The 17131-nt window shown below is 37.8% G+C and overlaps 1 protein-coding gene across 2 annotated transcripts in view; it reads right to left on the bottom strand.

The window, feature by feature from the left end:
• Positions 1-17131, bottom strand: part of PPP1R21 (protein phosphatase 1 regulatory subunit 21) — a 31925-nt gene that overhangs the window by 8641 nt on the left and 6153 nt on the right. For both annotated transcript variants that reach the window (XM_084201977.1, XM_084201976.1), the window contains exons 6-17: positions 17036-17094; positions 14617-14711; positions 12260-12312; positions 10122-10271; positions 6970-7071; positions 6804-6892; positions 5748-5884; positions 5003-5095; positions 3536-3663; positions 3029-3181; positions 2178-2270; positions 816-1049 (exon numbers count right to left, since the gene is read on the bottom strand). In XM_084201977.1, coding sequence (XP_084058103.1) covers positions 816-1049; positions 2178-2270; positions 3029-3181; positions 3536-3663; positions 5003-5095; positions 5748-5884; positions 6804-6892; positions 6970-7071; positions 10122-10271; positions 12260-12312; positions 14617-14711; positions 17036-17094 — 1386 coding nt within the window. The remainder of the gene's footprint in view (positions 1-815; positions 1050-2177; positions 2271-3028; positions 3182-3535; positions 3664-5002; positions 5096-5747; positions 5885-6803; positions 6893-6969; positions 7072-10121; positions 10272-12259; positions 12313-14616; positions 14712-17035; positions 17095-17131) is intronic.

Here is a 17131-nt window from a genome sequence, read left to right as displayed (position 1 = left end):
TTATGAGGAACATTCATACAATATGTTGACACATGAGTAACACTCTCATCAAACTCCTAAGGAATCAAATAGAGGATCAAAAACTTAAGATGCCAGTGTACTTCAGAACTGGGGCTTTCAAAACAATCCACTGGTTACTTTTATCTTGGAGCAGGAAAGCAGGGAGGACAAGAAAAAAAAGAAAAAAAAACAGAATTCTATTGAATGCTGAGTGGATCTATTATTTCTTACAGATGACATTCCTGTTAATACCACTATGCCACTTCAGAAGTGGAATTCAGGGGAAAGGCCAATTCATTTTAAATATGCTAGTAAACAGGAAAAAGCCATTTACCAGCACAAGAAGAGCAAGGAAAGAATGCATGCTACATCCAAAAGCAATTGCTAAGCCCAAATTGACCCCAGTAAATCTTTGATAAACATTACCTACACCTACTTCCATTTGCTTTAACATTCCTAGAGATGAATAAAAGTATTGGAAACACAGGCCCAACCCGAGATACACACCACTTGCAAAGTTCCCTAACTACAGACAAATCAGGAGGTTAAGCACCTATTATTTCCCCCTCAGTTACACATGGACAGAACTACAAAAATATCTTCACAATACTAAAGACAGCAAACAAAGTCTCAAAATCCAAGAAGTGTCCAATTCTGCAGAAAGAATTTGCAAGCAGCTTTGCAAATACAAGGACCCCAAGAGTGAATGCTTTTCAATACAGTCAAAAGGCTTTCATTTTTAGTGTTCCACTGATCAAACAGCACTGCTACTAAAGAAAGTGGATTTTTCTCTATTGAAGGGAAAGGTCACTTACCAGACTGGTGCTCTTAATAGGTTCCCTCAGACTCTTTTCTGTGGTTTCCTTCTTTTGTTCTGCTATATTTGGCAGAACTGAACGCTCCTGGATAGTTTCAGTTAAATGTCCACTAAGAGAGTTCTTCAGTTTTTGGTTTTCTTTCTCTAGCTTAATTTTAGCTAGCTGAGCCTCCAACATCCAGTGCTCTTTTTCTTGTTCAAGTTTTGCAATTTTCTCCAAACTCTGCTGGACCTTTAGGAAGGAAAGTTTACAGTCCAGGTTATTGAACCCAGGAGGAAAAAACCCACACACAGGAAATGTTTGAGGACAGTATTATTTTAAACCATAAGTGAGCTAACAAAGTGCAGCAGGTAAACAACCACTGTTCTGAGCTGTGCACTTAGCTGTGGTTCTTTGTCAAAAATGACATCATTTAATTAGTTTGAAACATGCATAGCTCATAAAACTGGCAACATTGTAGCAGGTGAAAAACCAAAGCAGGGAAGACTTCTATAAAAACTTGAAAGATGTGCACCTGGCACTATCACTACCTTTTTCTATGCTAGAAAAACAAACTGTTTCCTCCCAGCTGTCCCACCTCACACAGACAGAACTACCCACTTTGTCCAGGTAAGAAAGCAACTATGGAATAAAACACATCAAATCACTGCACATTTCTGCTGAAATTCATTTCACTACTACTAATACACTTAGAATATTGGTAACTTAAAAAAAAAAAATCCCCAAAGTATGTATTTCTGTAACAGTCCAATAACAGTGAGTCAAGCACAGGCTGAGTATACAAGCTAATAAAGAAGTGTAGTATTAATTATTTATTCTTATTCATACAAAGAAATGGACAAACTGTGTAGGCCTTTTAAATACCATGTTACCCACCCTGCTTGACCTTCCAGAAAAAAAAATAATATATATATGCATACTGGAAGAAAGAAACTCTAATCTATTACTCTAACTGGGGAAAAAAAAAAAAAAATCTGTGCTCTTAACCAGTGCAAATAATTCCTGCATAGTCCAAAAGAGGACTCAAATCAGTACACACCATTAAAAATTAATCCTTCAGCATGCCTTATTCCTGTCTTTATTTTGCATTTATTTTAATTAAAGATTACCTGACTTCTTGTATTTCCAAATGAAGGTATCAATGGCATAATCCTGGCTCCTGTATCTACCTACATGTACATTCTGCAGATAACCCAGCCTGACAAGGGTTTTACTTTCAAAACTCCACAAGACATCTACAGTCTAATTTTAAGGTTCAGCACATTCATATACACCTACAAATGACCACAGACATAAATTGGAGACTTTGATCCAAGTTTACCTTTACAAAATGCACTGCCTTACATGTTAGTACAATACCTGTTGTGCAAGACCTTCCCTGCTTTCTGTAGAACTCAGGAGAACTCGGCGATTGGCTAAAGCCTCTTCATAAGGCACTGAATCTGCACAAGGCTGCAGAAGAATCAAAAAACCCCTCTCAAAACATGTTACAGACTAGGTCAGAACATGTATTCTGCTTTTATATTCTTACTTCTTTCCTTATTTCAGTAAAGGGAAAAAACCCCATGTTCCAAGTGCTTAATGGCAGTGGGAAAAAATGGTTTGAGCTCTCAAGAAATACTGCCCCAAAAGGTACAGTTAAAAAGTGCTCAGAAAACTCTGAGTGTTAATTAAGGATCAAAGGCCATCCTAAGGTCCTCTTTATAAATACTGCAGTAAAGTGATTTAGTAACAACTGCTAAGCACATCACTTAATTGTTCATTTTAATGGAGGCAACAGGGAGATCTGACTGAACTTAATCCTTTGGTTCAGCACATTTTCTCCAGGGTACCTCCATTTTTTTTCCCCCCTATGTCTTCCAGTGAGTGCAAGTGTAAGAATATGGTTTCATTCACTCCATATTCCTGGTGAATACAGGAGGAAATTCACATAAGCAGCCACCCTCTTCTCCTTGGAGTCTTGGCACAGAAATAATTAGTGGAAATGGGTAATGGCAAAGTGGCACATACCCTCAGTTGTGAGGGCAACTACACTCTCTAAAGGTTTCAGTAGCATTATTGCACTGAGGGGTTCCACTTCCTCAGCCAAAACCTGTCATTCAGACAATCTCTTCCATTCCAAACCCTGCAAATCCTTAGTTTGTGTTCTGCTTGGCATAACCCTCAACAGAACTGTGCTCCCTCTGTGCGAGCACGCTGTCTGAACAAACCTTCTTCAAGGACTTGACATAAGCAGCTGCCTTCTTCTTGTACTGCAGCATGCACTCAGCTGAGAGAGGGCTGATGAACTCTGCCCCTCCCTTAGGGCCATAGCTCAACGAGGCGCTGAAGTGATCCAAGTTGTTGCTGAAGAACGAGGCCATCTAAACACATCAAGAGAAGTGGCTCTTTGAATTAACCAGGAGTCAATGGAGCAATTAGTCTTTGAAAAGTATTTAGTGAAGCTGGACTCCCTAACAAGACTTTGAAACAAGCTGCAGGCTCTTCCATGTAACTTACACCTCCCTAACACAAAGCACCCTCTTCACGGGATCTACTTTCATCACACAGTTGTTTTTAACTCATAGCCTGAAAATAACTCAAGAATCAACATGACACGACAGATTATTAATATCAGAGGCACACAGAGATTTTCTAAATCATTCAGCTAAGTTTATTTTTGTTTCTTAAAAATCTGCACAAGTTAAGGCGTTGTTTGAAACAAAAATATCCATTACCTTGCCCGCTCCATTTGTTAAAGCAGCAACAGAGGATAAAATGCAATCATTTGTAGTTATGAGTTTCTGTGTGGCAGTTGGAACTTCCTGTTCTAAAGCAGCTTTCTGACTATAGTGCTTGGAAATATCTGGAAAATGAAAAGCACATTTATGCCAAATTAAGAATAAAAAACTTTCTGACAGTCACTCACAAAGGCAACTTAGCCTAAATATATCAATTTCAAGAACACCAAAATTTAAAAAGAATCAAGTATTTATCATGTAAGAACATTCTCAACGTGGCCTAATTTAAAAAAAAAAAAGAAGTAATTGTCTGACAAGTGAATAATGTACACCTATTTTAAACAGAGTACTATTGCTACAGAATAGAGAAATCCCAACTCATCACCACCACAAACTGCAATCTGAAGTAATCTTAAAAAGTTCAAAATCAGTTGGGATTAAAAAGAAGAGAGAAATTAAATATTCTCAAGTATGGGAGTGTGAGATATTAAGAACATTTCTGTTGATAGCTAATGAATTCTACTGACAGTTTTCTTCACTACTTCTATTTTTTGTATTTCCTTTAAATTATAAATTGGATTGACTTTACATTACAGTGACCAGATTAAGAGGTAGAAAGTATTTTAAACTTATCTATGCTACAAAACTCATGGTTTAGGGTCTCATTTCGTGTAAGGTACAACCTTTAATATCTTCTTTTTTTCTTTAAAACAAGAACTCTGCAAAATGGGGACACACTACTCTTGCTATTAGGAAAAAAATCCCAATTTCACTTAAAATTATGAAAGCTTAATGTTTAAACAGCTGAATAGTAAAAATCCAGTTCATCTCTATGGATTATTTTCTCCCCAGAATCAGATACATGGTACTGAAATTCTAGGACATGCAGGAACATCAGATTCAAAATTGTGAGTTTTAACCAAATACCCCTTCACTGAAAACATAACATATCCATGTTGTTCTGATAAAAGCAAGGTAAACCATTTTCCAGAAGAAGCCAAGTTTCAAACTCAGACTTGCTTGTAACCTTTGGTTATATATGCATGTTAAAAATAGTCATCACCCTAAAAATAGGAAGGAAGAATTCCACTGTGAAGGCAGGTGCTAGGTCAATGCTACATAAGCAAGGGAAAATATGTACATTTCACAGAATTCCATTCTGTGTGCTAGTTTCAGGAGAACAATGAAGCTCAGAAAGCAAAGTGATGCTGCTCAGGAAAATCTAGAGAGCCACAATTAAATAATTCAGCTGCTCTGAGGAACAAAGGTAAGAGAATGGAGGAATGAAAACCATGCATGAATGTCTAAAACAAGTGGTCAGGACGTTTAGTCTCTTAGCTTGTCAAGGTAAAACAAACCAGATTTATCACATGCAATACATCCAGCACTGTTAGAGAGTGCATGTGTGCTGTGCTAAACAAGAAAGCAGCAAAGCTGAAACAAGACAACATTCCCAACTCTCACCTTTTAAAATGTCATGGAATCCATGAAGACTTGCAGCAATGTTTGTAAACACAAAGTTGTAATTTGTCCTAAGGAGTCCTTCTGGTCTTGTACCTAAAAGTAACACATAAGAAGGAAACCACAAAACTAAGATTTGAGCATGAATGAAAAAAGTTAAGATTTGAAAATAATTCAGTTTCCACCTACTAGAACCATTTGCACGGAGTATGAGTAACAATAGATTAATTTACTTAAATTTCCCCTTCAATATCAAATATACATATCTCCAATTCTGGCAGAGCAGGCAGGTGAAGTCCCTAGTTTTAGTCCCTAGTTTAGTCTCTTTCAACTCCCCTAGTTTTTATTCAGATTTCATAAATATCAATTGTGTTGGTCTTAAAAACCACACATACAGAAAGACATGCTCACATCTGTAGGAAAGACAATGTGGGCCTTTCTAAAGGGTGAAGACTGACATAACCTGAAGCTATAAAATAATGATTTCCTACTGCTATTTACAGGATGCATTTGGAGATAGCTTCCCCACACACATACACACAAAGGCTTCACCTCATTTTATTAATTTCATTTTATTACTTATTAACATGATAGCTGTTATAACCTTACGAAAACGAGGGGCTGGAAGTGATGATTAGTAAGAAAACAGTTTATTAACCATTTGATAATTAAGAGGTGACAAAAGGCACACTGTCAATCATCCTATAAAAACCCACAGAAAACTAGCCAAGCTAGAAGTGACACTTACTTGGTAAGGCCAGAAGACTGACATATGTGTGGAGCTTCTCAAAGACTGCAGTCAACCTTTTCATGTCTCTGTGCAGCTCCATATTTCTAGCTCTTAAAGCAGCTGTGCAAAGAGAAGACTCACACTCTTCTTCCAAACTAGGAATATATGAATTATTTTTTTAAAAGCAAGCAATTGTCTTAAAAATAACAAGCTCACGAGTTTTAGAGCACATAGGTGTTCTCTACCTCCCCAGACCAAAGCAACAGCAGACCAGGAATTGATTTTAGAAAGGCTAACACAGCAGAGGAACTTAGCAACACATGAAATTACAGTGTGCATGGCCACTCCCAGGTGTTTCTGTCACAAGCCAAAAATGATTTACTCTCACAGCAAGGAACTGATTGCAGCAATTTAAGTTTGAAGACTTTTGCCTCTACTACATAAATTCTCTTTTGCTTCCTAAGGAGCATGAGAACAGGTATAAAGGAGGCATAAATCAAGGCTTTTTTTTCCTTCCTTAGTCCAAGCCCTCTCTTAAAGCAGCTCTTTGCACCTATAATTCATCTCCCTTCAATCAACTCTGGAACAAAGATTTTCCCAGCAGAAGGGATGTAGACCTAGCCAAGTTTTACTACATTGCTACATTTACTGATTGAGAAATAACCCTCAGAGAAGCTCAAGGCATTAACAGTTACAGTGTATCACACCTGAATAGTATCAATGCTATAAAATAACACTAAGAAACATTCATAAAAGCTTCATTATTTATAAAGTCTCGTCTGTGAGGGAGGGTGTGTGTGGAGGGCTTTAAACATGGTTTTAGTCCTCATGCCCCAAAAAAGCTGTGCCTAATCTCAAGGTTTAGAAAACAACATGCAAAAAAAAAAAAAAACAAACAAAAAAAAAACCCAAAAAAACAAGAAAAAACAAAACAAAACAAGAAAGAATTCAGCCTTTTAAGACAGCAGAGGCCAGAGTATTTTAAGGTTTGACTTAATATTTGAGTTGTAGGTGCTGATGGTGCTGCATGTCTGACACAGTGCCTTTAAATTTGATCTGTCAAATGAAAGGTACCTTTTTAACTGATAAGGAAGAATCTTTCTTAAAAAGCCTAAGTAGGAAGCTAAATGTTCTGAGAAGGCCTTCAATTTCACAGTTGTTTCCTGAAAGGAAAAAACAACAGGTAAGTGCTTTTGCTCTGTAAAAAATCTTTGTGGGAACTAAAGGGAGGAAATCTTACCAGGACTGTCACAGTATCCTCCGTGATGCTCTCAAACAAGTGCAGCATTCCTTCCTCCAGAGGGCGAACGTAGGAAGCATTTTCATGGAGATACTGTGAGAACTGAGGACACAGAGGTTTTAAAATGGTGCTTGCTGACAGCTCAACTCTGCCAAGGTAACAACTGAACAGGACGTTTTGGCCAAGCCCCTGTCCCCCTTCACGATGCCCGAGATGTCACTAATGAGATACAACAGTCCAGTGATGAACAGCAACCTCTTCTACAGTCAAAAACACACCTTGAGGGAAACTGAGAAGCACTGGAAGTCCAGGCAAAACCACACCTAAGGCTTTGCCAGGGCATCCAGTCTCATTTCAACTGCCATGCACAGCACACCAAACCCTTGCTTTTTAGTTTTAAACATTCCTGCATTTCTTCCTCAACTCCATCCAATTAAGGCTAGATCCATGCACCATTTAGCCACAGAATAAACTACCCCACCTTCTTCCCAAAAGTAGTTTGCCTCCCAGCCTTGTCCATCAGCACAAACATCTGCAAAGCTGTGCTGTGCAAATACTGAAGAACTAAACCCAAGTCAAACTGAGAGCAAAAGATGTGTCTTTTCTTGTCTTTTCATCTGTGTCCAGCCCAGTTTTCAACACGAGTCAAAGCATGCTTACGCTAATGCAAAGCATGGAGCTCTAACTGATCACAGGAGAATTCTTATTTCTAAAACTATGACTTCGGCCTCATGGACCTGCCTGACTTTGCTAAAAATTGCTTAATTAAATCCTACAGTTAATTTTGCCTTCAAAAAAGCAGACCTGAGAACATAAGGTGTACTCTTACACACAATCAAATGTAACAACACCATCAGCTTTCCATTTTGGTACCTCAATACCACAAAAAGCTTCTTCCACAAATTAATACAAGTAGTCAAAAGCAATCCTGGCTTTTATTTTACCCCACAGAAAGATACCTTCACCTTTGATTATTTACACCACAAGAGCAGCTAAAGATCCCAGGCAAAGAGAGTACAAGAGATTTTTAATTGTTCCTCGTATTATTACAGTGTGATAACAGTGTTAACAAGAAGAGTGAGAGGCTAAGCTCTGATCCATGCATGCACAAACCTGGGTGGAATTAGGGAAAATTCCTAAATCTAAGGAGGAAGAAATAACACATGCAGAATGCTCCTGGCTTGTGTTGCAAGAGAGAGGACTTGAATTATCCAGCATGATGCTGTAGACCCAGCAGAACCCAGCAATCCGACCCTTAAAGAGAAAAGGAATACTTGAACCTGGCAGGGAATTGTCCACATCTACTTTGAATGTTTGGTGGGGAAAATAGCTTGAAAGCACCAGACAAGACCTGGAGTTGGGGAAAAATAAATCAGTGCAAGTCTGCTAAGCCACTACCTGACACTTGTTTCATCTTCTCTACCATATTAAGGGGACGTTTTTGACCAACTTGGTGGAGTAGCTAAAAATAAAATTAAAAAGAAAAAAAAAAAAATCACACTGAGAACACTTGCCAAGCAAATAGATAAATTAATCAAACATACAGAAGCAACTACAGCTTCAGTGAGCAATAAAAGATGCTTCAGTACTGGAAAGTCACAGCAAAAGCCCTGAGAAGTAGCATGCATTGAGGGAATTAGGCCATGAATACACAATGGGGCAGACTACAAGAGACATAATTATGAAAACAAAGCCTGAACTACTGAATCAGACTCAATTATAAGAAAAGGAAAATGAAATTATGGTTCTGATTAAGTTGCCTGTTTCAGCTGTGATGAAGAACAATAAAGAAGTGTTAACTAGGAAGTCAGGGGAAAAAAACCTGTGAGAAGAGATGTCCAGGAAATCTGATTTTATTGCTTTAGTGCAAACTGCAGTAGTATCTGAGAATGCAGTCACCACACTGGGTCACATAAAAAACAACAAAAAAGACACCATTCCTGCCCCAAAAAATCTTAAAGATTACTAAACCACATCACTTTCACAGGAAGGACATGCCATTCTGAGTGCATTTGGTGGCAGGAGCAAGAAAATGTTCTCAAACTATGCTGAATCTCTGCAGAAGGGTGTTCTTGACTAAAACAGTTGAAACAACTGAGAAGGCAAACAAAGGGATTTCTCTAGTGGATAACCACCTTCATAAACACATTTGTTACCTGAAAAGAGGTTATAGAAGGTTTTCCAAAGAACAGGAAAGTTTTGTGGTAGTTAACATTGACACCACATGCACTGCAGCCACTTGATCAATGCAAACCACAATTCACCTCAGTAGCCTAAATCTGAGCCCTGGCAACTATAAAATGAAATTAAGAGACTGAATCACTTCCTGAAACTTAAATACTCCCAGATACTTTAAACTATGAAGCCAACTCTGATCTAAATGCAATTTGTTCCAAAGCATACATGTGTGCATCCCCACAGAAATCCTTGCGCACAGTTATTTTCTCTAGTTCACAGCATAGGAAAACAAAGTCAAAACATGCAGCTCAACAGCTCTGAATGATTCTCAGAAAAATCTTTCTATGGAATTGTGTCAAAAGAGATGAGTCAGATTTCTCATATTAATTTCAACATGCTTTACAAACTTGAAGCTTCAGAACATTTACAGGAAACATCTTCACACAAGCAGCCCAAAATCAGATTATAAAGTTGTTTTTGACAAGGGAACAGAGTCCAAGTTCTCTCCCTCACATAAGTTTACCTTTTATCCTTTATTTAATATTACAGCTAACCACTTTAAACACAAGACCAGATTCTATCTCAACATTTCATATGCCCCAGTGCATTAACTAAAACAAGCTCTATTCAACAGTGCAATATTTGTGCATAATTATTTTAAAACAAGTCAGCTGAACTTTCAACAGATGCACTTCAATTTAGCAATTAAAAAAGCAAAGCTTTGATTTGATTATCATATTTCTCTTCTAGCAGAGGCACAGGGGAAAAGGATTCTCTGTTCTCTGCAGCTACACCTCATCCACATTCAGAGAATTCATGGAGCAGAAAAGATGTCTCATGCAGGAGGGGCTGGCTCTCAGGAACACACTCACAGCATTCCAGTAAAGGTGGTGCAATTTTCCCTGACAAAGATCAATCACTCACTGAAGTCTAATTAATTGAATATTTTTGTAGCTGAAGTGTGTAAACTTTACCTTCTGATTCAAGGGTGATATTGTGTCTGTTGCAGAATCAATGGGGAAGATCTGTATCTTCTGCTCAGTGTATGTGTGGAAGTTCAGGAGAGCTGTTACAAGTTCTTGGACAAAAGCCAGGGCCTGGCCAGCAAGGTCTCGCAGCTTCAGCTGTAAAGGAAGTTACAAAATTATTGTGTTTGACATGGATCTATTTAAATATGAGAAAAAACCCTATTTGGATACAAAAAATCATTATCAGCAATTTCTTTCTTATTGTTATTTCAGCCTAAAATACACAGCAGCAATTATTTTTTAACTTAATTTTTATTCCTAAACTATAGAAGGGCACATTGTTTTCTGACAACTAAGTATCTTTTTATTTCACACAACTGGTCATGGTTTGCCTCTGCTGCATTTTTCAAACTTGCAAGCCACATAAACACTGAGAGGTCAGCACAATTACAGAAACCATGTCTGAAATTTCCAAACAACAGACTAATTGCTGACAACAGCTCAACACCAGGTTGCAAGGAAACCTCAATTTAATTAGTAAAAAAGCAATGATGTTTGCTCCCAGAATTAAAGGTGTCTGCTTCTCTAACCAAGAACACTCAATTCTTATTTTCCTGGACAGAGCTGAGCTGCTGCTCATGAGTAAGGCTGTTCTGTGGCTTTAGCACAGTAGGAAGGTATCAAAGAAATTAATCCAGAATGGAACATAAATTCAAGAGAGAAGAAAACTATTCCCTGTTGGGATTTATGGGAAGAAAATAATGCTATAGTGACATTTCAGCCAAGAATAACTTATCCTTCAGAGATGTACTCTTAATGCTTCAATGGACTCTTAAATCAGGTCAGTCTTGATTATGGATCTGGGATGGTGGCAAGTAATTAAAGCAGTCATTATACTCAGCTTGTGTATGTTAATTAGCCATGCAAGGAAGGGAAACACACACATTGCTGTTTTCCTGTCCTTTACACCACAGCCTGTGCTAATACACCAACATTTTGCCTCCACTGGCAAAGCCAGTCATAAAAATCTGCCCTAGAGTATTTTCAAGACTGCAGATCTTAAAGCATGAGGCTGCCTGACATAGTGCTGGCAGCAAATAGCAAAAGGAGAGAGTTTACATGCAGTTATTCAGATTTTTCTTGGAACTCAGCAGCAACAACCTGAAATTTAAGGTTATTTCCAACACAAAACTAAACAGCAAGTCACCTGTTCTCACAGCAGACATTATTGGGAAAAAGGTCTCTTTATAGGCACTTCTGAAGAATGGAGAAAGCAACTATTTTAGATCTTCCTGCAGTAGCATCTGAAAGCACTAAGCTGAAGACTTGAGACACACAAAGAAACAGAAAAACCCCACAGTGCTGTAGAGTCCATCCTCAGAGGTAACAACACAGGAAAATTTTGACCGCATAAAGGTTTCTGATTTGCTATTGTAAAAACCCTTAAAATATTCAGCCACTCAGGGAAAACCAAAGCTCATTTTTGAATACTGAATAAACAACATTGACAAGGAATCTCATTAAATTACAGCAGTGAACAGAAACTGTTTTCTAAAAACGTTACAATATATAAGAGTTATACTGCTGCAAGAGGTGCTTTGGCAAGAAGTATCCACACAATGTAAATGAACCATGCAGAGATCTCAAAGTGACATGGTTTATTCCTTGAAAGGGCTGTGACTGGTGACAAGTAATGTTACCTAACACAGCATTTTAGTGCACACACCAGTGTGCAGTTTACAAATGCATACATTCCCTAAAGCTCAAGTGATGTGACCGAAGAAGCTCAGTTTGAGGGAAAAGGAATTCAGGATAACAAACCCACCTTTTTCCAACAAAAGACCTCTGAACTATTGTAGTTTTAATCAGCTTTAAAAATGAAATGTTCCACCTTCTAGCTTACTGAAGGTTGACACAACAAAAGAATATTTTATATAACTTTAATAAGACTCCTTGATGTAACAACAATATACACAAGCTCTTGAAAAGTGCAGAGGCTCTGTGGGCAGAAATGCTCTCAGAATAACATGACAGTAGTAAGACAGGCTATCTCCTGCCATTTGAGGTACCAAAATGACTGGTTTTACCTCTGCACAACTTTCTACACAGATGCTGAGTCACGTGAAAGTACAAGAAGCACTTACCTGATTCCTTCTGTTGTGCAATGGTACATTCAGAGCATTGTATCGAGCAGATCCTACAGGACAAAAATTGAGTTAGATGCACTTGTTAAATTGTGGGGGAGAGATATTTTTTGGTAAATACTGATTAATAAAAGAAAATTCATTGCAGGGATATTGCAGGTTATGTAAGCAATATTAACTAAAGAGATACAAACAATTGACTCCAATACAGCAGGCCTAAATATCCTCACTTAAGGGTTTCTGTGATTAAGTGGAAAGGAAAGCAGTTTAATACTTGCCTCAGATTATAAGTCAAATTTAATCATCTGAAGACCCTGAATTTGAAAAATAAGAGCAGACTCCTCTTGCCCAAAGAACAATATTCATCACAAACAAGAGTGAAAAAATCTTTCAAAAGAAAACACACTTAAAGAATTCAAGATTATCTTCAAATTTCAATTACATGCCAAGGAGGGGCCAAGTAAGCCTAATATATTTTTGATTGGTTTCCATGTTTTTTAAAGCTCCTGTATACATTTAATATGTTGATAATTTAGACTAAGATGTACTGTATATGTATTTCAGCATTCTTCTCTAGTCACAAAGTAACTAGAATGATTATTCAGTTACAAGCAGCCACAATTAGAGGGGCAGAGGGCTATTTGTACCTAGAGAACAGCTTGCAAAGTCTTAGAGATTTAAAAGGGATCACATCCATTCTCAGTTCAGTTGAACAAAAACCAGCTTAGTTAAAAATTTGCTCACAAAGGAAATTTGCAGTTTTTTATTCCTTTTGTGTCATTCACATTTGGCTATTAAGACGTGGGAAGAGGTAGTTACACTTAGAGGAAAATAAATTTGCCCAAAAATTATTGAATCCTGTCCAAAATTATTGAATCCTACTTCTAACTAAAATCTTCAAGAAACTTTTCCTGCTCTGTAAATCATGCTTAGCAGTCATTTGATTGTTACTGAAATTAGCTGCTAGTTACACTTGAAGCCAACTACAGGGTCTATAGAAAGACAGCTGGAATCCACAGCAAACAAACACCTCCTGACTTCCACTGATCTATCACTAAAGAGATGTTCTCCATTTGCAGCGTTTTCTACTACACAAGCAAAGGCATTATGCTATGGCAGCTGAGTGAGCAGATAGATTACTTTAGCAAAGTTCTTGCTGCAATGATAAACACCTAAAAAATGCAAGCTAAGGAAGCCAGAGAAGTAGAAATAGGCAGCAGATGCCAGGCAAAGTGAGAGAAGTGAAAAGGATACCAACTCCAGGCACCAACACCTCAGTATGGTACGCTGTATGGAGTCAACACTTCCTGAAGAGATGATGATCTGGTGTTCCTAAGCCAAGACCCACTGCATTGCCAAACCAGTGGAGAGCTTGGCACACTCACCCCTGCAGCACCTGCCAGATCAGCTTTTAGAGAACCTAAGGCTACTGAAAACATTGTCAGCAGGTTTTAAACTGAATTAAAAATGCAAAAAGCCACCAATGAAATATACAAGAAGTTCAAAAGCCTGTTTTCACTTCTCTGCTCCTTCTTCACTACTTTCAGCTTTTTCACTATTCCGGGTCCTCCTGGTCTTGAAGGGTCCGGAAGAGTCCAGGCAGTGCCTGCCCAGCCTTGTGTTCAGCAGTTTAGGAAAGCACACAGTGCACACCAGCACGTACTAACCCATGCTTGTACCAAAGCCATGCAAAGGCTGAGCACTCCTAACTCAAGGGGATCCTCTGCACTTCAACTGATCTAGCAGCAGTTGGAAGGGAAGCAGAAAAACATTGCTTCAGGTAAAAGTCCCCAGGTCCAAAGGGCTTTTTTCCCCATGAAGGGATAAACAAGTTAAGACAGGCTTCAGGTAAGAACTACTCTGTGTGTTTTCTGATCAATGAGACACCCTGACAAACTCCCCACAAGTAAAAAGTGCAGACCGTTATTGATGCAGTATCTCTGCAGCCACCAGTTTTCCCCCACCTTAACTTACTGCACACCTCTGGAATACACCCTGCCAAAAATAACACTCTTTGAGATGAGTACCCAATCTTTATGGAGCAGCCATTAAATTGACAGTGTTCCTTCATCATTTACAGTATTCTGTCAACACTAAACAAGACAAGTGGCTAATCACTCAAAAGCATTCAAAAGTTTCAATTTTCATTATACATATAAAAATTTGGAATTTTAGAATTACTGAAGAAGACCATGACAAGTATCAGGAATACTTACTACAGTCACCTCCAAGTGTCTGTTCAGATGCCCAACATTTCTTACAGCTCATACATTTTAATTCATAAGGAGTACTCCCTCCAGATGGATACCCCAAAAAAAAAAAATCAAACAAGATACCCAGACCAAGGCAATACGTACTTGTGTCATTAAAAGGTACTTTTTCATTAATTATGCATAGAGATTCTTCCAGTCTACTGCCCAAAGCTGCTTGAAGATTCTTTAGCTGTTGCTGGCTAAATAACAAAGAGACAAACGAAAAACCACACACACACACACATTGTAAACCTTTAAAATTTTATCTGTATCACCAACACCATATCTCACTATAGGCATCCCTTGAGTATACAGCTGTCTCCTTCTAGAAATAATACAGTGGGAGTCATTTGTCCTCCTTTATCTCATATTTAACACAGCATTGAATCCTAATCCCTAACAAAAGCAGTGAAAGTTACCATAAACTTGAAAATCCTAAATTCCTGAGGAGCTCCATTTACTTCAGAATTAAAATTCACCTTCTTTTCCAATAGTGCAACTACTACATAAGCTATTTGAAGGCATTTTTTTCTACTAGAATTTGGATGGGAAGGTAAGTTAGTTACTCCAAATTAGTTACTATGCATCCAATGCAGCATTCCAATAAGCAGGTAATGAGTTGTCCATAATTCAATTAACTATGTCACATCACTATTTGAGATACCTCAAAGGCTTTTCAACACCATATTTAAACACTACTATGATACTGCCTGTTCTGAAAAGACTTGACAATTATGTTCCTGATGCATTCTCAAGTGATTTTTCTCTAAATTTTCTTCACTTGCATTTGAATGTGCATGTACATGTGAACCTAAGTAATTAAGATTACTAATATAATGAGAATGGATTGCTGAGATGAACAGTAATCTATTCCAGCATTATATACATATATCTACAAAGAACACTCCATTATTGATTCAGACCAATTCCACACCTTACCCAACTTAGGCCCCCAAATTCTTCACTGTTTTGCTTCCCATTTGACATCTAGAACTCCTGCACGTATAGTGGAGGCTGGGGGAAGGTGTCAAAGTGACAGGGTTTTTTTCCTTTCTTACACTATTTGATACACAGAAACTTAGCAACTCTAACAAAGCAAAATAATCCAAAACAGACAAGGAAGATATGAAGAAACTGGCCAATAGGTAGCTCATGCACATTAACAAATATTTTTCTTTGAGAGCAGCTCCATAATTGCATAGAAACTGTACAGCAGGTACTGCAGTAGCACTGAGCATGATAGAAAATTAATTCCAAGACAAACTGCAAATGTACTGATATTTCCTTTTCAAACTTACAAGAATGACAAACAAGCAGTTTGACATGTTTTGCCTTACATTCTGCCCTTTAATTTTCAAAGCATGCAGGCTGTCAAGTCCCATATCCTCTGGCTTTTCTGAGCAAAGTGTGGGTGTCAGAGGCAAATGGATCCCTTCCCCTGACAAAGCAGGGCAAACAGAAGGGCAGTATTCTCGGGACACATCCTGCCATGTGTTTAACAGACAGTGATTTCAGTGTTTGAAATGAAGGGTCAGGCTTTATTACTTTAAAAAATTTAATACAGTATAAATTAAAATAGTAGGGATAACTTGTTACAATGAGATCAACTACCCAGTCACCATAGAACATGATAGACAAAGCCCAAACTGACAAGCAGCGGATTAAAACTACAGTTTTTCAAACACCTCAAAAAAGGAAACAGCAGCCAAACACAGCTTTCCTCCTCTTTTGCAAGTCATTTTTAGTGAAACCCTGACTTGTATCAGTGGAGTTACTGGATTCAACTATCTTCACATCTATCAACAAAATTAAAATACACACTTGAGGGTAACCATGTGAAAGAAGGAACTCTGCATCTGATCATTTACTATACATCTTATTCATTACATTAAAGATCTATATTGCACATGTAACTTCTAAAAAAATGCAGCTTAATGAACTTCAGAGAAATGCACCCTAATTTGACTTGGGCCACAATCCTCAACTTCTACAACTTGGCTTCAAGACAATGAAAGTATTCCAAAACTAACAATATAATTCTCTGATAAAAACTTTCAAATATTCTAGCTGAGAACACTGCACCTGAAGCAAAAACAATTTTTCAAGAAGCTTTTGCAGTGAAGGGGGATTTTTGAAACTCTTTTCAGTCAGTTCTCTCAGCATATGTTACTTAAACTTTGTTCTTAGAAGCAGTTTTTAAAAACATATTTTTGTTTCATACAAAATTTTACTTCCTATGGCCTTGCATTATAAATAAATTCTTCAAACTTTCATCAACATTACTGGTATTGAAAAAGCTTACTGAAAGCAGAAATTGTCTGGTGGAATTGTCTGGTTCCATACACAGCAAATGGAAGGGGGTTTGACCTGCACTGCTCACATTTGTCCTCATGATAATACAAATTGAGTTTTATCTAAGTCTTCCAATTAAATCCCTTTTTAAAATGGTATTATTCTTAAAAAACAATCCAGTTAATGTTTCACAGCAATTATTTCTTTACATCAATGAAATAAAGCCACTTACCATTCTTCAGTTCGAAGCCTACAGTCCTTGGCTTCTCTTTCTAGTGTCTGAGACTTGATCTTTATGCAAGAAGATAATCTCACAATGTAAGTGCTG

This window comes from Fringilla coelebs (assembly GCF_963513975.1).
Source record: "Fringilla coelebs genome assembly, chromosome: 3".
Taxonomy (NCBI): Eukaryota; Metazoa; Chordata; class Aves; order Passeriformes; family Fringillidae; genus Fringilla; species Fringilla coelebs.
The sequence above is the reverse complement of the archived record's forward strand: the minus strand, read 5'-3'. Positions and strand labels throughout refer to the sequence as shown.